Here is a 24,045-nt window from a genome sequence, read left to right as displayed (position 1 = left end):
GCAACTCTTTACTTTCTAAATTACAGTTTGAAATTGTTTTCATCACAAAAAGGTTAAAAGAGCATAAGGACCTTAAATGTGAAACAGAGTTACTGTGTGACCCAGTAATTCCATTCCTACGTGTATAACTAAGAGAGGTGAAAGCATGTCCACATAAAAACTTGTATGTGAATATTTGTTCATTATTACTAATAGCTAAAACGTGCCAGTAACCAAATGTTCCTCCACTGAGAATGGATTTGTAAAATGTGGTATATCCATTCAGTGGAACGTAAAAGAGGATGAAGTCTTGATGCATACTACAACATAGGCGAACCTTGACAGTGTTGTGTGACGTGGACAAAGTCTGTCAGAAAGGACCCATATCGTGATTTCATGTACATGAAATGTCCACAATAGGCAAATTCATAGCAACAGACAGTTTTTAGATTAATGGTTGCCTAGGGCTGGGGGGGGGGTAGGGGAGAAATGGAAGTGACTGCTAACGGGTAGAGGATTTCTCTTTGGGGTAATGGAAATATTCTAAAGTTAGATTGTGCTGATGGTCGCACAACTCTGTAAACATACTAAACACCATTGACTTCTACGTTGAAAATGAGTGAATTGTGTGACATGTGAATTCTATGTCAGTGATACTATTTAAAATAGAACATAAGGAAATAAACATTACAACAGGAGGGAGGAAATAGGACTAATCAGGAGTGACAGCTCAAGTCACTTAAAAGTATCCGCTGTTAAGAGTGGGCAATTCTGGACGTAGCCTGTACTCACTGGTGACGTGAGAAATCATGGGACTTGGATAGTACCCTTCGGGTAGGCACTCAGACCTTGGTAATTTTTGCTGAGCTTCATGTCACCCGAATATCAGGATTCATGCTCTGGATCATTTAACTGTGATGTTCCGGTATGAGATCAGTGCCTTGTTCATACCCTTGACCTCAGAACAGTCCTGTCTGCTTCGGACCCGGGTCTGGTAAGGGGTAGCTGTGCGTGGCAGTGAGTTGGAGAGTTACTCTCGGATGCGGGATGAGTAGATCAGTCACGGGGACCAGTGACGAAACAGATCTTACAGCGAGATCACGTTCACATTCGAGTAGATCGGAGGTAAAGGCTCCCTTTGTTGTAAATACATGTTCACAGCACAACACACGGATAAAAGCTCCAAACTGGGGGGGAAATAGCTTCTCTGCTCGAAGATTTTTCACTTGAAAGATGCCAGAAAAATCTCTGACTTTTACTGTTCTCTTTTGATTTGTGCTTTAACCCCTCCCTGCTCACACTGCCTGCCGTTCTTCATCCTCTTTGCATCTAAGCAAGGCGGAGCTGTTCTGAATCTCCGAATAGTTAGAGATGATTGAATGAATGCCTGCTTCTGAGACAGGTGCACTGAAGACAGGGTGAGAAAACAAAAGAGAAGGAAGACCAGACAGGGGCTTTACTGAGCAGAGAGCGGGAGCCCTTTTCCTATCCTGGTTTTTCAGGTTTCAATGCAAACAGCTTCACCGACTGATTTAAGGGCCAGCAATCCAAGTTTGTGCTATGTTATGTAAACCTTCTAGGAAATGCGCCAGCTGTAGAGCCGGGCATATTCCAGATTTAAAATAAATTAATCCAAAGGATTTGATCTGAAGGGTATATTTAGCACTAAGCGTGTTTGCTCTCAGCGATAAGCAGTTTGATGCTGATCCATTAAAGAAAAGCGGGGTCTTGTACCAGCCGTGCCCTCGTCTCACCTATGTCCACGCACACACGCACTTCGCATGAGTTTTAAACTGTTTGCTTAGAGCTTTCATTCTTTTAAAGATTACGTCTGTTGATTTTTGTTCCGGAGCACATTAGGCCTCCCCGGTAGCCAGGAGACGGGGTGGATGTTTGCCATGGAAGGTGTGGACAGCGGTGAACGGGCACTTCCCAGGTTTGCTCGCAGGTTTAATTTTAAAGAGAAAGGGTCAGGAGGTGGCCCGGGCAGTTGTTGTCCTTTGAGCAGCACTAGCCCCACCAAAGAGCTTGCAGAGCCGCCTGTTCAGATGAAAGGCTTCGGGATTGCTGTTGACATTGAACTCTCGGGCCGGCAAAGGCAGTGAGGTCCTCAGGCATGTGTTGATCATCGGCTTAAAAAAATCACGCCCTTCAGGTCATATTTTACTGCTAGGGTTTGGTGCCTTAAGAAAATATGGAAAAGTGCTGATGCAGTATTTATTCATTGTGTCGCATCCTTGTTCATGACTTTATCATTAATTTGTTCTGGGACTTTGGTGAGGTTGTGAAAATGCCAGGCACTTTCTCCTTTAATTCTTATAAGAATCTTGCAAATTAGGAGGTTTTTTTTTTTTCTTCTTTTCATGGGTAAGGGATTAGATTTAAAGAGGTTGTTAAGTAATTCATCCAAAGTCACACAGTTCAGGGCAGAGCCCAGATTCAAATCCAGGCTTATCTGACTGCAAAGCCCATGTTGGGCTTGGCCATGATGGTTTTGTCTGGTTACAAAAACTCTCCACTGGAGCCAGGTCACCACTCTGGGACCCAGGAAGGTTGCCATCTCTGAGTGCACACCCAGGGGAGCTGGAGAAGCCACCACGAGCTCATCCAAAGTCAGGCCAGGGTGGGCCGGAGGAGCACACAGGGCTCCACGCCCTGCTCTGAACCCCAGCAGCTTTGGCGGAATCGCTGAGCTGTGAAGAGAAGGGTAGGCACCTGCCACAGTGACGCTCAGCCTTTTGTCCTTGCTCCTTCTCCAGAGACTGCTCTGTGGTTATGCCCTCTGATTTCCCCACGTCAGTGAGTTTTTGGTTGTGTAACAGGATGTCGTGTGGAATGTTTTTCTTTTTCTCTAGGATTGGTGATTAGATGGTTGTGCCTCCACACTGCTTGGTCTAGAATGCCCTCCCCTTCTCTCTCCATCCTCGCGGATTCTGTTACAGCCCAGCCCAAGCTTTGACTCTGTCATGGGATGTTACCCCTGCTCCCCAGCCGGGTGGGCTTGCTCCAGAGTCCAGCTGTCTACTCAGCTCCCACCCAGGCCTGGTGGGCTTGTCTGTGGCCACTGGCGCCATGTGCTTTCCCGGCCATACTCAATTATGAGCTTAAGACTGCAGGGACAGCTTCCTATTCATCATCTTCCTCCACTCATTGCCTGGCTCACAGTAGGTGATCACTGAGTGTTCATCGAGAAACGACAGAGTTCTTTTTGTTTCGTTTATGAACTTCTCTCTGCATCCAAAGATGCTGCGATGTTCAAATAGCAAAGTGATCTTGTGTTAGAAAACAGGGTACTTTTTCCAGTCCTGTTTTCCACGTATCTGTTGTGTTTCTTAAACATAAAGTAAAACTGGAATACAGTTACCCCTAGGGCTTTATCTGCTGAGGGTTTTTAGGAGCTGAAATGAATAGCTTTTTCTTTGGTTGTGACATGGAGTTCTCAACCAAAGGGACAGAAGACCAAATTTGACTTACTAATAGTGAGTTGTTTATGTAAGGGATACTATATCTTTACATCTGTGTATATCATCCATTTACTATCCAGGATAACTTCTTGAATTTTTATAATCATAAAACCACATTTCCTGCTTTGAGGGTTCGGCTTTGGCTGCATTATCATGCTAGATCCTGTAAAATAGGTGGAAATCCTGACAAGCTACACTTTGGATGGTAAATTAAATACTGCCACCTTCTGTTCACTATGTGAAGTACACATTGACTTTGAGAAGGTTATGTGTTGCTCTTTTCTACCAGTAAATTCTCCCAGATCAGTCATCTGTTTTAAATTGTGAATATAGAGTCTTAATTATAGAGTAAAATAATAATAAGAGTATTTTGATTTTTATTAAAAACAGTATGTGCTGAGTAGTCTTAACCTGAATTATTCAAGATGTAGAATAAACAAACCATAAGTTCATGTAACGTAAGGATGCTTGAAAGCATCCTATGAACTTGTTCTGTTTATTGAAGCTTCTTATAAAGGATAAGATTTGGAAAATCATTATATAAAGCAGTGATATTTTATAATAGTTTCAGAAGAACAATATCTATATAATTTAATAATTTAGAAATTTTTTCCCCTTAAAATATTTAAACTTTTAAAGCATGAATGTAAATTGCCTTAAAAATACAGTATTTTAATATTTTTTTTTATTAAGGCCAAAACTTTTATTCTCATAGCAGAGAAAGATGACACTCTTGTGTGGACTGGGGACAGTGTCCCGAGGGGCTGATGTCCCCAGCTGATGTCCCATGAGCTACGTTGTGGAGCAGGACTGCTACGGAAATGTGAGGTGTCTGCCCACCTGAGCCCCTGTGGCAACAGCTTGCCCTGGGCTGTTTTATTTTCCACTCCTAATACATTTTATTCCTGTTGTTTAAATGATAAACTTAATATATATATTCTTTGTAACAATGAAAGGGTACAGAGTATCTATCTGAAGCATTGGTGTTATTCCCCTACCACTTGCCACCCTCTGTCTTTCTGCTGTAACTGCTGCCAAATTAGTATATTCTTCTGGACATTCTATTCTCCTTAATAAACACACGTAGTCATAAATGCATATCTGTAAGTTGGATTATTCTATAAAAACTGGATGATTGTGTGACTATCCCATAGCTTACTCTTCACTTAACGCATCATGGGCCAATTCCAAGTCTATATACCGAGGGTCTGCAAGTTATGATGGTTTGACTTGTGAGTTTTTGACTTTATAATGGTGTGAAAGTGATACGCATTTGATAGAAACCGCGCTTCTCTTGCCATGCCGGGCTGGCAGCGGGCACAGCTCCCAGTCAGCCACGCGTTTTTGACACGTTGTTTTCAGTTTACTACGGGTCTATCGGGGCGTGACCCCATCGTAAGTTGGGGAGCATATGTATAGATACCGTATCATCTGTGCCCTTCTCCTTGGTGCCTGGTAGTAGTCCACGGCATGAATAAACCGTAATTTTTTCCTGCCATTGCCCTATCGAGATGTTCTTGGGTTTTTACTATTATAAAAAAATACTGCAATAAACATTCTTGGGTATCTGTTTTTGTGTGCTGGTGCTTTTGTCAGATTCTCAGAAGTAAGAGATTTGGGACAATGAAAATATGTTTTTAACTTAGCTTTTTGAAAAGTACTGCTTTGCATTGTGCTCTTAAAAGCAGATATTTTTTCTGGTGGTGAGTTCCTGGCACAGGTTCTCTGCCTGGGGGATCTCTCCTGACTTTTGTGGGCAGAGGAAGAGAACAGTCAGTGAATACTGTTTTCTAGGCTGTGATGACCTGCTTAGGAAAACAGCAAGAACAGAATATTAGCAGCAATATATTCATTCTAGAGATCTGTGTATTTCCCAGCTAAAGCAGGACTTGTCCCCTTCTTGATTTCAGGGATAAGGCAGTTTGGGTTTAATACATTCCTTCAAGTCCATTATCATTTAACTGAGTTTGCACTAGGAGACCCCAACTTCTCATATGCAAAATTATGAAAATGAAAGTGATCAAAAAGCTCACTTAATAGGTCTCTAGATTTAAGTAAGGTGGTGGAGGAAATGTCTCAGGGGACTTAGCATCTGTATTCCCTTTCTTCAATTTATTCAGTGATTCCTGCTCAAGGTTTAATTGGGGATCTGGGGGACCCTTGTAGACAAATTAGAATGATGTAACCATTCCTATTCGATAACATGTTTATTGGCAGTATCATACTGAAAGATATAATAACATAACTTAGCCTTCTATTGACAGCTGTTTCTGCTGATAGTTTGCAAACCTACAGGTTGTAACATGTGGTATTAAACTGGAGCAACTTGGCTCCGTCACGGAATTCCACATTCAGTGTGGCATCTCTGGCAGGGAACTGCGAGAGGCATCTCCAGATGGGTGTGTCTACAGAATGCTTCCCAGCTAGGAAAATGTCACCCACACCAACAAATTCACACTGTTGAACATGAGCTCAGCATGAGTCCCTGAACCTACATATCTCAGTACCGTGTTCCAGTGATCGAAAGCATGTTATGTTTCTGCACATCCTTTTGAATGTTTTTATGGGTATCCGTGACGTGTTTTGGTTGTTTCATGTCCTGAATATAATTGATGATTGTTCTGTTTTGCTGACCACTGCAGCTTAATGCAATGGCAAATCGTGCTGCAGGGAAAGGCTATGAGAATGAAGACAATTATTCCAATATCAAGTTTCAGTTTATCGGGATAGAGAACATCCATGTCATGAGGAACAGTCTGCAGAAAATGCTGGAAGGTAAAACCATTTCCTTATGTGCAGCGTTAAGAAAAAAGCAATGAAATATTTTGATGCCAAAATGGAATAAGATAGTCTTTTAAAGTTGTTTTTTTCCTGATGCTATTTACATAGGTGTGATAAGTTGGGAAGATACCATGTTGCAGTGACTCTTTAAACATTTAACAGCTGTTTTCTTATTTTACTTGTGTTATTGTGCAGTAGTTTTGTCAGTTGGGGGTTAGCAGTCGGGGACTCTCTAGTGGTGCTTAACATGTAGGGTAAAAGTGCATAGGGATGTTTTTCTTCCTTCCTCATAATGTTAGTTTGATCTACATTCAAGGCCATTTGGAGACAAAGCAGTCTCACATTTGAAGAAATAACCAACCATCCATCAGGTTCATTAACTCTATCCTCAGGTTGCCGAGTGGTCCTTAGAAGGGAGGGTATGGGAGGTCCCATCCTCATACACACGCACGTGACCCCACCCCCAACACTCCCACCGATAGCAGTGAGCACTGCAAGACATATATGCATGTGGAGAGGATATTAAAAAGACAGATTATGTAACATAGGGGAATTATTCATATGGCCAAACCACGCATAGATAGGCCATTTAGCAGAAATTCTGCATTTCAAGCAAAACCAACTTCATCTACTGTTTATCCTCCTCGTGATCATAAAGGCCTAAGGAAGAACCCTTGCCATGGTCCCCCACTCCTGGGTCTAGTGGGGACTGAGAAGAGGAGGAGGAGGGTGCAGAAAGCCCAAGGCCTTCGTGCCTTGGCCGTGAAGGGTGTGTGTGCATTTCTGGGGCAAACGCCGCTGAGGTGGAGCTGCGTGTGAGGGGAGTGGGCTGTCTTGATAGGAAATGGGGGATCTGGGATGAAGAGGGACAGAGAAGAGTTATTTTTTCTAGGAATCCATATTTGCTTTCATTTACTTATGCCGTTTTCTGTACAATCAGAACAACCTAGTGTTGGGGCTGGGGAAACCTGAGTGTCACAAACAGGCCTGATTTCCATCTCTTTCCTGGACTTTCTGGTTCACCTCGGTCATTATGAAACTTCAAACCCGTCAGTTAACTTCTGTGGGTCTCTGTTATCTGCTTTCAAACAAGAGGATTAGACTAACAATTTCTGTGGGTCTTTTCTAGCTATGACAGTGTGATGTCCCCTGGTTGCAAACACTTTAAAATAGAGCATTGAATGGATAAAAGAAATCCCTTCCTGCATCTGAAAAAAATCAGAGCCCCAGAGCTATCTTCATGTTACTTCTGCACATAATTTGTGGCATCTCAGGTCACAGTGACAGGACCCTGGGGATGATCGTTTGAGCCTCTGAAACTTGGGGAGATTATTGTGGGCAGTTTGGCTAACCCTGCTGCAATCTGTGCTTTTTATGTGTTGAAAAATTGGACTGACATGTTCATGTTATCGAAAAGGAAGTCTAACTTTAGTATGGTGAGTGTTCATCATTCAAACACATTTACGTTGATATGCTTTACATTTTTCATTTAGTAATTTCATAAGATGACTTTGAGGACATAAATTTTCTTCGATGTGGCAAGTTGTTCCTAAGAGTGCTTATAACGTGAAAACTTGGCTTTAGTTGTTAAATTGGCATCTGTCTGGTGTTTCATCAGGAACCACTCCTCCTGCCCTTATACCTATGGTCTGACTCACTACTTTTTCCAAAGGACAAAGTTCTGGAAGGCAGCTCTCTGTTTCCTAAGGGATTATAGTACTTCTATATAACTTCTCCAGCTATGTGCGGTGCAATAAGCAAGGACAGCTTTCTGGATGCCTTTCAGGGGACGTGACCAATGTTTGACTATGTGTTTTTACCGGGTAAATTATAAACCATTGTGGAAGCTCAGCTGATGACGAAGTGTTGCAATCACACCAACCTTCTGAGGCTTTTTCTCCTTCAGACAGCTGTCCTTGGCATCAAAGAGATTTGAAGGTTTGCACTGCTGGTACCTTGGTAGGCAGAGAAAAAAATAATGTACTTCATTCATGATGATTGTTTTCTCCAGTTTGTTTTTGCCACTGTTACGGGTATTATCAGAATAGGTTCTGAGTAACAGGGAAGTAAAATTGTTTGCATTCTGGCTCCGAACAGCTCAGTCCACGAGCAAGAACTACAGGATATTTCATCAGAAACTGAAATCTAGGACCAAGTTCACATCCTGTGTAGGTCCTTTAAAGGAGCTTATTTAATTTTAACTTTGATTTACGAAGTCTAAACCAAATGATTTTTGTGCTATTTGTACCTCCCAAGGAGATGAACTATCTTTCAGTTACATAGCAATTTTGTAATTTATTATCGTAAGTACGTTTCATAGCAGTTTCCCTTTTGATCCTAAGGATAGTGGATTTTCCCTCAAATAAAATAAAAGGACACCTGGTATTTCCTTTTCTATTGAAACAGTCAATATGTGCTTCCCAAGGCTAAGGAAATTGTCACCCGCTTAGGTGGAGCTTTTCCCTCTTGGCATCCTTGGCGTTGGGTAGGAAACCGGTGGGAGGAAGGTAGGGAGGTGGATGGAATGACTTTCACAGCTCAGCTTGTTGAGGGGCTGCCCGGTGACACCTCTTTGGCTGTACCTGCTTTCAAGGTAAGCAGGTGCTTATGAGAAAGATACAACAGGGACATCCTTTTTCAATCAATCAACATGCCATCTTTTCCACGTTGCCCAGAAAATACCACTTTCTCCCCACGACTAGTTTTATGCCTAGATTCGACGTGAATATTAGACTGATATTGTTGGCCACTGCATGGTTCTAATTGACCATCATTCACTGGTGTATTCATTTAGCTAAAACTTGAGCAGCTACTCTGTGCTAGTCTTCATAAGTATCTTCACTTAAACGATCGTGTTTGGTTTTCATAATAGTGTATAGCACATGATACTATCTTCACTTTATAGATGGAGAAACAGAGTCTCAGAGGAGTTAGACAACTTAATCTAAGAAAATTTTTTAAAGAGGAAGCAGTAACTTGAAACAAATAAACATAGAAAAATGTTTAAACTTCCGGTAATTAAAGAAATGTTAGGTTGAAACCTCAAAGCACCTTTTCACCCACTTTTAAAAAATTATAACATCCAGTACTGAAAAGAATATGATAAAACTGGTACTTTAAATATTTCTAGTATCATTTAAATTAGTTTAGAGAGACATAATATGTTTTGTTTAGACATACATAGTTTTTACCAGATTACCTCCTTTTAGGGACTAATCCAAAATATTGTTTAAAAAAAAATATATAGACATGCCTATATTGATAGTAGTAGTTTATTTATAATAGTAGAAATGTTCAACAACAGGAGACTGATTAAATAATTTTGTTCCGCCTTTCTGATAGAAAATTTTGCATCCTGTCTGGGCACGGTGGCTCACGCCTGTAATCCTAGCACTTTGGGAGGCCGAGGTGGGAGGATAGCTTGAGGTCAGGAGTTTGGGGTTGCTGTGAGCTAGGCTTACATGGACCTCTGCCTAATCTGTTCACAACATGGCAGTTTATTTCTGCAAGGTGAGTGGCAGTATCTCCAGTTACAGAGTCTGGTATTTTACATTTTTAATTGAATTTTTTTAAAAGCATCTTTTCCGGTATCACATAACAAAGCAGGATTTGAACCCAGTACTCCCGTCATATTACGATGATCCTTGTTGATTTGCAGTTCTGATATCGGTCAGGCTCGTAGATAACCACCTCACGTAGTAATGAAGATACAACTTTATGGAAGGATTACTATGTATCGGACACTTCAAAATTGTTAAGATATATTTACTCAAGTAATCGTCATTGTGATCATGTTGTAGCTGCTCTTACCCTCACTTTACAGATGAGAAAATCCAGGCACAGAGGCTAAGAAACTTGTGCAAACTCACAACAATAAGTGGTAAAACCAACATTTTCACCTAAGTAATGTGAATGCAAATGGCACACTCTTCACCACTAGGCTCTACTGCCCGTCTGCATGGGGAGTTGGGCTAGAAGGTGCCCTGGGAAGATGTAGGTTTGAGTTCTTGCTTTAGTCCCTGAGTGAACTTGATCAGATCTCATTGTCTGTTTTGGTAAGACGACGTAAGCAATATGTCTTCCCTGTTGAACTCATGACTTGTTAAAAGGATTTCTTGCAAACTATAAAGTGCTTTCCAACGTAAGGTGCATATGCTTTCTCTGGGGAGGCGGTGATGTGTTTTAAAATAGGTACTGAATGAAATGGATAAGTCGACAGGCTGTGGATTAAGGCGGTCAGCCAGGCCAGTGTTGGATAGGCCCTGTGCTTTCCCGTAGGGAAATTTTCTCATTTTCTTTATTCAGAAGACGTGGAGGAAGAGCGCACTTCTCAGGGGCATGTCAGCGCTCGCCTCGTGACACGCTCTGGGTCCACTCGGCCAAGTGCATCAACTGTGATTTAACAAACATGTCGGGCCTTGTGGGTGTTTTCTCAGCAAGCTGTTTTACAGAGACAGAGACCAACCTCAGCCCGACAGGGAGGGGACCGGTGGCAGTGGGCCCAGAGCACGTGGAACAAAGGCCCAGTGTCAGTGCAGCCATCTGGGCACTAACACTGTGGCGTGCTGTGCGCAGGGGAGCTGAGCAGATTCAGTTTAAGAGATTGGGATCTTTTTATTACTAATAGGCCCCAAAATGTAACTATTTTTGTTATATCCCCTGAAGTTGTAGGCATGGACTGTGGAGAACATTCTGTGGCAAAATCAGGTGGCCCTGGAGGTCCTGCCTTATATGTTCTGTGTGAAGGTTAGGAGGCCTGATTAGTCAGTGTGTTCCGTAGGTGTAGGAGGGATGGTTGGAAGCAGAGAACTTGGAGTGTGTCGTGGGAGGCACCATCTTGGTGGGTAGTGGGGTCATTTGATTGATTCCCTGCTCTGGTCTCCCTGCCAAGGTGCCTTGGGTGTGCCACGCCTACAGGGGGACAGTCCCTAACACGCCCAGCTCCAAGGTTTCTGTGAAATACTTCTCTCTGCTCAGAAAGGGAAGGTTATGGCTATCAGTTCAAATGTCCTTTTGATCTGATACGTTCTTCCTTGCCTCATGTCTTTATGGGGTAATGGCTAAGTCAACCTTGAAGAAATGGAAGACTCCAACCTTTTATAGATGTTTCAAATTTAAGTTTTTCATTTTCAAGTGAGTATTTCCTATCCCGTGACCTACAAATTTATGAGATGAAGTTCTACCAGCTACGATGAGCTAATGAAAGGCTATAAAGGTTTTAATCCTTTTCCAGTTCTCTATATTCTGACATTTTACCATTAGCAGTTTCCTCAGATGACTAAGCTGTTGGATGGAACAACCAATAGTGACCTTAAAATCTGGCCATTTTTCCTCAAAATTTGGCACCATGGCATAGGTTTCCACATGGAAAGCCCACTTTCCCACTGAAGTGGAACTAGGTGGCTTCACGCAGAAATAGCGGCTGTGAGGCTTCACTCGTGATCCGTGCACGAGCATCTGGAGGGAAGAAATGGATCGAGAGCGTGTGCTTTGCCTCTTTGTGGTCTTGTGTGAGAATTTTGTGCTGGATGGGGTCACCCAATCTAGACAGTCACATTCTAAGCAACAGGCCACAGGGCAGGACATGGCCCTCTTGGGTGTGTATGCTTTGAAACAGAAGCCAGCCCAGTTATTTACTGGCTATGTAACCATGGATGGCCTAGTAAGCCACTAGAAGCTACTCTTTCCAATCTGAAAGCCAAGAATAAATAATGCCCTGCATGGTAGATAATGTATGAAGAGCTTCAGGCACAAACAGTTCTTAATAAATAGGAGCTACCACAGTGATCTCAGATGTGTACGCATTCATCAGATGGCTGTTGAGAGCGTTCTACGTGTTAGGCTTTGGACAGACAAATGCTTTCTTCATTCACACACACATTTTCACATAGGACAAAAATCACAGCGGGAAGAGAAGTTCCTGCTTGCTCATTGGCACTCTCACAGAGGCTATCCCTGTGTGAGTCAGGAACGTTTTAATTGGATGTCAAAGCCAACGACGATTTGTCATTATCCCAGAAGAGGATAAGAGAAAACAAAGTGATTTCACGAGGGAATAATGGCTGTTTTTCTCCTGATTATGCTTGATTTTGCAGCTCACTGAGACAGTTCAAAGATTAAAAATTGTCACCCTCAGAGTGATTGTTGTATATTTTATTAAGCACGATGGAAAGTTCTTGGATAACCATGATATTTATGAAAAGAGCGCCTGCAGGAGAAAGCCTGTCCCATGAAACTAAAGATAGCCAGGGCTAATTTTAGTGACAAGACGAGCTGTTTTTCCATAAGGCTGTTGTTGAGGCTTGGTAATCCAGTACTTGCTTGCCAGTGACAATGTGGTCTCAAGTTGACGAGCGTGTTGGTCCTGGAAGCTTCCTCAGCTGGTGGCAACAGGAATGTGGCATGATCCACACCCCCGTGTCCTTTGCCACCTCCACTGCTCACTTCACCAGGTTGGTTACTGGCTGCCACCATCTTGGTCTTCGGAGATTCCTGACCCCATCTGCAGCACCTGCCCCTTTGTATCCACCCTGACTTTCCGGCCTCCGACACCCCTGTCTTTTCCCAGTCTCAACTTCGCCATTTCCATTTGCATCGAGTTTCCTATTTAGACTTTATCATCCCTTCTTCAACCCAGCCTTCAGTTCAGTTCCTGTCCATCCTGGCTCCGTTTGTATATTGACTTTTAGTTATTCTCTGTTTGTAGTGACAATAATAGAAAGTGGAGTCAGGGACCTAGAGTCCTATCCCAGCGTGCTTGCTGCGTCCCCAGCATCTGAGCCCTTTCCTCCCCTCCCAGTGGAGACGATTGTCTCTGCAATAGGTCTGGGAGGTTGAGGGGGTTCGTTAAGAGGAAAGTGCCAACCCCGTTACTCACATACGCTGGCTGGAATGTAAATGGGCACACGTCGTTCTTATTTGCTGCAAAGTTTTACACACTCCAGCAGTTAATATTCACATCTTACTCTACTTACCCCAGGATAAGCCTAAGATAGCACCGGTTACCGCCTTCTACTGTGAATTTGTCTTTCAATACAAAGTTCCCACTCCTGAAGACTAGCAGGGCATTCTCCTGTGAACCCGCTGCTTGGCTTTCTTTAGGCCGATGGTGATTAGTATTCTGGAATATGTTGGTGTGTTTGTATATGTACATTTACATACACACATACATGTTTATTAGTACTGGATACACATGCACACACATGTATGGAGACTGTTTTCTGTGCTACTAAGTCAAGCACTGCTGACACAGGTATACAGAAGGTCGGCTTGATTGCACCTTACTGTTTTATGTTATCATCAGATTCTTTAAAAGAAAGCAGGGCTTTACGAAAATGGCTTTCAGGGCATTACGAACTGTGTGGAGAGTCTAGAAAGTGTCGTCACGATCAGAACCGGAAATGTTTTAAAGAATAATCTTTAGTCCTGTTGGTGTCGTGTAGAGAAGCGACTCTCTGGAGAGCAGCTTCAGTTCATCGGAGGGGTGAATTTCTCCAGTTAGGGGGAGTTCTCTATGCAGAGCGCCTGTGCTGGTTGGCGAGGGAAGGAGGGAAGGAGAGCAGCCCTGACGTGAATAAGCTGAATACAGTTCTCTGCAGAGCTCAGAGGTTTATTTCGTGTCACCGTGGTGGGCTCGTGTGGGCTTAACTCAACATTTCCACGTTACAGGCCACGATGAAAGTCCTCTTTGAATGGTTTCACCTTCTGGGATGTTCAGTGAAGGGAAACTATTCTCATTTTTCCAGTTCTCTGAAGACTGGCTCATTGGTCTTGCCTTCTATGACTCCAAAATGGGAAAGGGACAAATCAAACATCAGTGGAACTCAGGCTGGTGGTTAAGAGAGGGCCGTGCACATTGCAACTCTAAGCCTTAGGGTGCAGGAAAGACCAATCCCACAGGGTTCAAATGGAGACTTTCTTTGTTCCTTCATTGACTCCACCCAGCAACTGTACAGGGAAAAATAAGATCGGTGTAGGAAATACCCAAGGAAGATCATGTGAGGCTTAATTTTTTCTAAGTAAATTACACATTTCCTAAGGTTCTAAAATTATATATCTTTCCTTTCTTTCTTTTTTTTTTTTTTTTTTTTACTGTGGCTCACATATGTTTATGGATATAGTTGCCCTGTTATATAAAACAGATATCACTGGACCCAGCCATTAAACCCCTGGTTAGTAAGCACAGTTCCCTGTCATTTGTGGCATATGCCTCCGGTGTCAGCTGAAATGAACTTTGCTCAGCAAAACGGTCTGTCAATATTGGTTCGGGTTTGGCAACACGAGTGAACACATCAGTATTTCTGCCTCATCCCGAGTTTATCCAAACAAACCCAACAGGTTTATATTTAAAAATCCGGGCGCTAATTGTTTCAGTCTCGCGTGTCCCCCCATCTGTCCCTGAGTATTAATCATCTGCAGAGCTTTTTGCTTTTAACACGGCCACTCAGCACTCGGGGGACAAACCACCCTCTTGGTTGTTAACTCTGCTCGAAAATCTGCTGGGGTTATTTTATTTAGCCTACTCAATTTTAACGTTCCCAAAAACAGAAATGTTAAACAAGGAGCCCTTCTTAGTGTGGGAAGAAAGGAGCTCACAGGGCAGTCACCGCAGCAGCCTGTCCCCTTGCTGTGGGAGCTAAACGAGAAAGGAAGCGTGGGGACATTCTCCTTGGCAGGACAGCTCGGGGCCTTGTTCTGTGAGCCGTCCCCTCCTCCCTTGCTGTGGGCCCCGGCCGTGCCCAGGTTAGCTGGAAAGCCTGGTGTCTTTATTTTTAAACACGCTGTCACTTCCATGCCCCGTGGGAAGAGAATGTGAAAAGGATCATTTGTTCCTGGGCAGAAGTTCAGAGTTTGGATGCCAAGATATTCCTTGGGCTGCCTGGACTTTTTGAAACAAGTGAGAATACTAACCAGCTCTGAGGTTCTACAATAAAAACCTGAACGTTTGATGTGTTTTGTGAAAAAAACAAAACAAAATAAAACCACAGGAGAATGTTATCTGCAGGAGGTTGAAAGGAAGTCAGTTGAGTCCTGAGACTTCAAGCAGCGGAATGTGTGTGTTTTAGGATTAAGCTGGACACTTCGGGTCAGGGCCTGGGCTGGGACAGGAGGACCAAACAGCAGGCACCCAGGGAGTGGCGAGAGCTCGCGGAGGGTGCTGGAATTTGCCACCCTTCCCGCCGGGCGTGTGCACAGGCAGAGGCGAGCCTGCCGCTTGCAGGGCCTGCCCGGTACTGCCGGGCTCTGTCTGCAGAGGACAGATCCCCGCCAGGCCGGGCCAGAAAGGCAGGGCGTGCTCGGTGCTCACTAGGGGCTGGCACTTGGCCTTTGCATCACATTCAGCCGTCTGTCTGCAAACTGGGGCCACGCACCCCTGTGCTCACGGGAGAGCTTTCTGAGGCGCGCCCTGGGTACGTTGCTTGATGGGAATTGGCTTCTAGATCATCAGCTTCCTTATGTCCTTCTTCCCGCAGTTACGTGACCAGCCTTAGAAGGCCCCTGCGGCCAGGCTTTAAGCCAGCTCTCCTTCCCTTCCTAACTGCCCCTTTGCTACCTTACAAAAGAAAAACACACCGTTTGCCACACCCGCAATCTTATGGTGATCCATTATGCCAGGGTGTGTGAGGGGATGCGTGGTTTTACATTTTATTCTAGAGTGCAGAAACATTGAAACGCTTCCGATCAGATTAAACTCCCTTGAGCAATCTAAATCAGAACCATCCCTAGAAATACAATGCAAGCCCCAAGTGTGGGCTATATTCGTAATTTTAAATTTTCTGGTGGCTCCATTAAAAAAAGGAAAAAGAAATAGGTGGATTAATTTTCATACTTTTATATTTAACCCAGTATATCCAAAATTTTATCATTTCAACATATAATCAGTATAAACAGCTACTAATGGGGTGTTTTGCGTGCTCTTTCTGCACTAAGTCTTTCCACTTGGATTCCTATTGCACACGCATAGCCCATCTCATCACTGGACATATCCCAAGTGCTCACATAGCCACGTGTGCCTGGTGACTGCTACGGTGGGACAGCACAGTTTTAAGTGATAGAAAGCACAATCTTTAAGCTGATAGTATTTGGGATCCAAGAAGCACTCAGACTGGTTCATGTTTGAATTATAGAAGAAAACAAAGCCAAGCTGAGATTGAGAGCACTGATTAAGAACACAAACGGAGTGAATCCCGGCCCCACCACGTGTCAGCTGGGAGACTCTGGACAAGCTATTCAACCTCTCTTTGCCTCAAAAAATGAGAACAATAATGGTACCTTCCTCATAATGATTGTTTTGAGGATTGAAAAAGCTAATCTATATCAAGCACTTAGAAAAGTGTCTGGCATTTGGTATTTAAGTTTTACTATTAGTATTATTTCTGGTAAAACCCACCAAAGGGAAGATCACGTGAGCCCCAGGAGTTAGAGGCTGCAATGAGCTATGATCAGGCCACTGCACTGCAGCCTGGACGACAGAGCAAGACCTTGTCTTTGAAAATAAAAAACAAAAAGACCCCACCAAGGTGGCCATGGTGTGGTGGCAAAAACTCTAGATTTGTCAGAAGACCTGTATTTGAGATCTTCTTCTGCTAGGGATCACTTTGTGTTGTAACTTTTCTGAGCCTCAGATTTCACAAGTTTACATGAGTCAAAACAACTCCTTTCTCCTGGGACACTGTGCTGAGTGACCAGATAATAAAACGTGTATCATACCTGCCACTCTGGGGAATCTTCATTATGCCAGCACGATGCTTACAGGTAGTATTTTATTTCATCTGCCGACTAGCAGTTGTCTGAGAAAGGGGCTTTGTTTTCAGGAGGCACTGGGGACGTGAGGGTGCAGAGCGGGGTGGCTAGCAGAGCAGAGAGGACAGTCACTAATTAAGGACCGTGAGGGGAGCTTGTGAAGACGTCTGAGGACAGCGGCTGCTCCTGTGTCGCCGGAGCCCCACGGTCCCCGGAGGGCACAGGCTGGCAGTTGGGTGGAAAGGCCGGGCATGAGCAGGGAGGGAGGACAGGTTGGAGAGGGCGGGCCCTGCAGAGTGAGTGCCGCCACTTCACGTCCACCTCCCAAATACTGTGCGAATACCTGGGGTAACCCTGACCTGAGACCGTGCAGACAGGGTGGTCGTGACGAGATGTCAGGGTACAGCCCCACCACAGTGGCCAACACCAGTGGCCACACCACCAGAAGTGTGAACCCAGACACACCAAGAATGCGACCCCTATTGTGTTTTGCTGGAGGCTTCCATCCTCCTGCTCCCGTTCGAGCATCTTAAAGCCTGTCTGGATGGCTGTGCTTATCGTGCTGGATTCTCGTGTCTTTTTTCCCCTCTGTCCACTGCCGTTATCATGAACACTGTCCTCTGGGGTGCTGTAAATTTGTCTTCAGTGCAGGTTTCTCTGTGGCCTTCCTCAGAATTACGGAAGCGTTGCTCCCCAGCAGGTTTTGGTCTGTGTCTGCGAGACTCCCAGCCCAGATATGATAACTTCTCAGTTTAGGGGCTTCTGTGCTTAAGGAAAGTGTAAGTTTCGATCTCAAACATGTAGGAGACCAGGCCGAGGGTTTCAGCATCTCAGGAGAAATTTTTATTCTCCTCATGTAGAATCTAGGCAGAGACTGCCTTCCTGATCGTCACCTTGCATCCATGAGTGGATTTTTTTTTTTTTTTTTTTTTGACAAGGTCTCACTTTGTCACCTGGGCTAGAGTGCTGTGGCACAATCATAGCTCACTGCAGCCTCGAACTCCTGGGCTCAAGTGATCCTCCCGCCTCAGCCTCCCGAGTAGGTAGGACTGCCGGTGTACACCATCATGCCCAGCTAATTTAAAAAAATTTTTTTCTATGGATGAGGTGTCGCTGTTGCCCAGGCTAGTCTTGAACTCATGGCCTTGAAGAATCCTCCTGGCTCACCTCCTAAAGTGCTGGGATTACAGGCGTGAGCCATTGTGCCTGGCTTATTTTTTTTTATTTATTTGTTTTTTACCAGTTCAGTTTGATAGAGGGAATCTCAGTTGCAACTCTTGCAGGCCCAAAGTTACCTCATTTCTGTTCCAGTTACACATAACATGTTTACCCACTTCCTCCTGACTCCCCACTAAAATGATAATGAAGTGAGGAAAAAGGCAAAAACACAGACGGACAGGCAGTGGAAGAGGAGGTGACAGCAACAAAAATATAAAGGCTGCAAAACGGATGAGTGATAACTAACAGACTAGAAACAGCTGCAATTTACGGTGGAAGTGTGAGCGGAAGCAAACCAAATGGATGTGCAGATCCTTAGGAAGGCTCTGGAATGAGGTGCATCAGGTGCCTCTGAAACAAGAGGACTGGCTGGATGCTTGTACAGGAAGCAGTTCATTAGATCCCAGCCACCTCCCTTCCCTGTGGAAGGGCGAAGCCTCTTTGCACACTTCTGCGAGAGAAGAAGATGGGGATGAACTTTCTGGAAAGGCTCACTAGAGGGATGCAGGGATGAGGAGCACCAGGCAAAGCTGGGAAAGCGGGGCAGGGAATTCTAGACCAAAAAAAGAGGGGTCAAGTAAAAGTCTAAATATGGAAGAATGAGGCTCATGGCTTCCCACCCCAACTCTGCTCTTAGGACATTGGCTTCCAGCCTTATTGATTGACTCAGGTGTTTGGAAGATCCCTTCCTGGGGTCCCCAGACATTCCTAGAGCAAAGACTTGCAGATCCTGACATCTGGGGGTCAGACTGGCCAAATCCGCCGTAGCAAAGGCCGGCAGCTAAGAAGTCCTGCTCATGCACACAGCACTTCCTGCCAGCCTCTTCGTATCCCACTCTTACACGTGAGAGTCAAATATTACCAGCAAATTGAGGGGAAGTCAGCATGAATGACAGACCCCCCCCCCTCCTCCACAGCAAGTAAGCAAACAAGCAAATAGAATCTAGAATAAAAAGCCTGGTTCAATCCAGAGAGTAGAAGAAAAGAAACAAAAAACTGGCATGTGTATCGTTAGAGAAATAAGATTGGCACAACCGAAAGCATCTGCAATGCCAAGTGTTAGCTAGGGTATGGGGGAAAGGAACTCTCCCACCCTGCCGGTGAGAATGTAAGCCAGTGCAGCTCCCTCAAGAGCAATTCGGCATTAGAGTCATCCTCAGTATCCAAGGGGGACGGGTTTCAGGACACCCCCACCCCAGATACCCAAATCTGCGGATGCCCAAGTGCCTTATATACCATGATGCAGTATTTGCACACAACCTATTCACACCCTCCCGTACACCTTAAATCATCTCTAGGTTACTTATAATACCAAGTACGATGCAAATGCTGTGTAAATAAGTGTTATATTGTTTTGCTACTTGCATTATTTTTAAATTGTTGTATTGTTATTTTTTCCAAATATTTTTGATCCACATTTGGCTGGATCCGAGGATACGCAGGGCCACCTGTGCACGGCAGAGCTGGAGATGCAGAAACTGCGGCCAGCCCATTTCACTTATAAAAATACATGTACAGGGAGAGTTCCACGAGGAGATCGTGGGAAGATGTTTTTTACTGCACTGTTTGTAAATACTGAGAAAGAAGAAACAATTGTCAACAGTAGGGGAATGGATTAATAATACGAGCTATAGTCATAGAATAGAATATTATAGTTAAAGTGAATGAAATTAATCTACTTATGTAATATGGATATCTCGAAAAATGTTGAATGAAAAAATCAAGTTGCAAAAGGCTATATGTAAATGTTAATACCTATAAAGATATTATTTGAGGATAATAATAGTAATAAGGGCTAACATATATAACAACCCTTTGATGCAGGGGCTATTATTATCCCCTTTTTATAGCTATATGGAAACTGAGGCACAGAGAGGCTAAGTAACTTGTCCAAGCTCACACAGCTAGTAAGGAAGTAGTGAAAGGACATGCTTGGGAATATTAAATTTCAAAAGGAAGAAGCAGGATGGCCTGGGACTTTACTTGTAACATTTTCTTTCTTCTTCTCCTTTTTTTTTTGGTTTAGAGATCTGAAGCAATTGAAGCTAATCTGGGTGACTGTTACATTATTTTTTTTAAAAGACTTTATTTTTTAGAGTGGTTTTGGGTTCACAGCAGAACTGAGCAATAGGTACAGAGTTCCCTTCCCATACACCCCCCGCCCCAGTGTGCACGGCCCCCCCTGTTACCAGTGTCCCCAGAGAAGCCTGCACCGACACATCTTTATCACCCAGAGTTCATAGTTGACATTAGGATTCACTCCGGTGTTGCACATTCTATGGATCTTGACAAATATTTAATGACATGTATCCACTCACAGTATCATAGAGCAGTTTTATTGCCCTAAACATTCTTGTGCTCTGCCTGTTCATCCCTCCCTCCCCCAACCCTTGGCAACCGCTGATCTTTTTACTGCCTCCATGGTTTTGCCTTTTCCAGAAGGTCATAGAGTTGGAATTATATAGTACGTAGGCTTTTCAGTGAAAGACTGGCTTCTTTCACTTGGCAACACGCATTTAACTTTCCTCCTTGTCTTTTCATGGCTTGATAGCTCATTTCCTTTTATGGCTGGGTAATATTTCATTGGATGTGTTACATGATTTGTTAATCTTTATGTGTGTAAATATTTCATAACTTCTAATGACTAAAACTATAAGCTTGGAAACACTCAGCCCACTGCTGAGTACCCGGGGCCACGGAGCTGAGTAATAGAGCTGTAGATTCTGTGTCTCAATCTGTGTATTTTTCCCCGGGCTTCAGCTAAGCACCCTTTCCTCTGCTGTTTTGCATGTGCTTTACCAGATACTGGTCCTGTCATCCTGCCTGTGATGTTGGGCCTGGGGTGGGGTGGGGGCCATACTGTGACTTCAGATAGCAGAGGGACAGTGCTCTGAGCCAGAGCCATGCCAGGGGGACTTCAGTTCCCCAGCTGCTTATTATGCCTTTGGAGCTGCGTCTCCAGCTGTGGGCAGGCTTCTGGATGGGAGATTTTGGAATCTTGCCTGAACACATTCATAATATGATTTCCTTAAGTGGGGCCTTTGCTGGGAATCTCAGCATTGCTGTCATCTATGATTCAATTTAACTACTTGTGCTTTTTTGCGTGGCTGTTTTGTTGCAGAAAATCAGAGTGAATCCTCTGTTATCTGGCATATGTGGGGGCAGGTCAGCTGATAAATATTTTTGTAAATGGTTGCCATGTGCTCCATATACACTGTGCTTTCAAAGAGTTAACAAAGTTGAATCTAGGAGCGTAGAGTTGGAAGGCTATAATTTAGTAGTGTGCTTTCCTTCTTTTAAAAATGAAGAAATTGAGGCTTAAAGAGTTGAATAATGTGCAAGATTACACAGCTAATTACTGATGGAGCTGGGAGTAGGAAATAGAGCTCCCTGTATCACAGAGTACAACAAAATATACTTAAACTGAAAAAGTACAGATCATTATTTAATTTTCATTGGCTGATTGATAGGACTCCCCAATAGTGCTTTATAGGTGTAAAACTCATAGACTTTAGAATGCAGTATTTGTGATATGTAGTCAGAACATAGCTCTAAAGCTTTTTCATACTTTAGTTAAATAAAAGGCTCTTGAGATAAAAGTTACTGTTGATAATTTTTTTTTAATATGAAAGGTGGGTGAGGGGGATTGAGGTTCAATTTTCTTTCCTCCGTTTTTTTTTTTTTTTGAGACAGAGTGCGGTGGCATCATCATAGCTTAGTGTAACCTCAAACTCCTGGGCTCAAGGGTTCCTCCTGCCTCAGCATCTTGAGTGGCTGGGACTACACCTGGCTATGGTTGATAATATTATAGAAACATTTACACACCTGCCTTAGTTATATAAATACAGGTATCATTGGGATCCCAGGTTTTCTTCATTTTCAATCAAAGGGCAAACCCCTCACCTGATGCTCTAGAATTGGCTCAGAGGTATAGGTCTCATTTTAAAGTTTACAAACTTTACTCCCTTTGGGTGGGGGTTATTGGTAAGAGGAGTTCGATTATTGCCATTAAGACTTCCAGGACAGCTCTCTCTTGTGTTTTTACAGCAGTCCTAATCTGAAGTGGTTGGGTGATGGAGAGTTCTGAGTAAGTGCTGGAATCTGTTTTATAATTTTTCTTCCATGGCGCTCTTTACTCAAAGGCTCCTTAATATCTTTACTGGAAAGGTAAATAGGTGTTTTCTGCCAGACCTTTACTGTGATGATTTTCATTAATATTAGGATTTCAACTTTACAGATACAATACCTGAAGATAGATACAGAGTCTCCCATGACCAAAGAAGCTAGAAAAGCCTTGCTTGAAATGGTTCAATAGAATCAAGTTTAGAAAACTTGGGTATTTAGACTTAGTTCTTCCAGAAAATATCTGCTATAACAAAGGAATCTTTAGCACACTAAATGTAAAATATTATCATGTGTAAAATGAGAGAGTGTCTGAATTTCACTTTTATAACATGATTTATCTTGCAGTGTGTGAACTTAAATCTCCCTCCATGAGTGATTTCCTGTGGGGTCTGGAGAACTCTGGCTGGTTAAGGCACATTAAGGCCATCATGGATGCAGGAATCTTCATCGCAAAGGTATGCAGCCGTGGAGGGAAGTAAATTCAGGGGCAGACCAGCAAGCCACCCTGACTTCAAATTGGGCATCTTGTTCCTCCCTCTCAGTACCCTTGTACTAAGCTGCACTGCATTGAATGGGTAGCTGGCTTTGCAGACCTCCGAAGACGTGATTTTATGAGTGTACAGTGCTCCATTGATACTATGTCAGTACAGTGGTCATATGGTAAAATATTTCCAGAATATTACCCATTAGGCTTAATCCTGGATGGAGGAAAGGATTTTCTGTAGGAGAGCACACAACCAAACGTGAGTTACTTCAGTGACAGGGGCTTGAGGCTTACATCCAGTAGATCCTTCCTTTTAGTCATGGCATGTGCAAAAGTCGTGTTCCTGTGGCTGGCAGGTAGATTCCATTCTGCCATGGGAAAAATCTTGCTGCAACTTTGATGCAAGCTGTTTTCGAATCCATTGTCTATTGTGTTGTTCAGTGTTTTTAAAAAATAAATTCCTCTCAGATTTATACCTAAAGAGAACCACGTCTTTTCTGATCACATGGTATGTTTCCCTCCATTAGGCAATCATTTATTCAACAAGTTTTTATTTAGTGCCAGGTGCGTTCTAGGTGCCGTGGAGGCGATGCTGAATAAGCCAGGTCAAATCTCTTCCCTCACAGAACTTACATTCCAGGGTGGGAGACAGAAAGTTAATAAATAAAAATAGAACTTGAGGTAGTAATAAATGCTATGGCGAAATCTCTGTCATGTTTCCCAATTTATGTTGCCTGCCAAGATATTCAGCTAAAAATTGTGTGTGCATCCGCAATAGGAAATAGAAATTCTTTTCCTAGTAGAGATTTTTCTGGTATAATTTTGGCTTTGGTTTTCCCCTCCTTCCCCCACCCTGGGTCCATTACTTGGCACTTACCCTTTTATCTGTAACTTCATCGTTTTATAATGTATAATTTTTTGTGCCTTTTCTGTTTTGGAAATGGCTGGAAACCATTCCATTCATCTGGAAACCCGCAGAGGAGGAAAGAGAGTTGAAGGTGGGCTGGGGATATGGCATGAGAATGCATTTGCATAGAAAGCGTACTCTTATTGATTTAGTACATACACTTATTGGAGGTGACTTGAGCGGTGGCTTCTGGATCCAATGGGCGGGTAAGAGAGCTTTAGCTGCTAGCACCAAGCCACCCACTCCTTGGCTGTGCCCTATCTAGGAGGGACACAAACACTTAGTAAATCAATGAACATTTTTTTTGTTTTGTTTTGCCTATTTTGTTCTGTAACTATATAACC

General features: G+C 43.5%; 1 protein-coding gene across 1 annotated transcript in view; it reads left to right on the top strand.

Moving 5' to 3' along the window:
- The window catches only part of MTMR7 (myotubularin related protein 7), a gene marked incomplete at its 5' end in the record, with an annotated part of 60,816 nt that overhangs the window by 25,846 nt on the left and 10,925 nt on the right, over positions 1-24,045 (top strand). Inside the window, 2 exons of the mRNA XM_045535486.1 lie at positions 6,086-6,218; positions 22,656-22,765. Of these exons, the coding sequence (XP_045391442.1) occupies positions 6,086-6,218; positions 22,656-22,765 (243 nt within the window). The remainder of the gene's footprint in view (positions 1-6,085; positions 6,219-22,655; positions 22,766-24,045) is intronic.

Source organism: Lemur catta, chromosome 22 (genome assembly GCF_020740605.2).
Source record: "Lemur catta isolate mLemCat1 chromosome 22, mLemCat1.pri, whole genome shotgun sequence".
Lineage (NCBI taxonomy): Eukaryota > Metazoa > Chordata > Mammalia > Primates > Lemuridae > Lemur > Lemur catta.
Note: the sequence above shows the minus strand (reverse complement) of the source record. Positions and strands in the feature narration are given on the sequence as shown.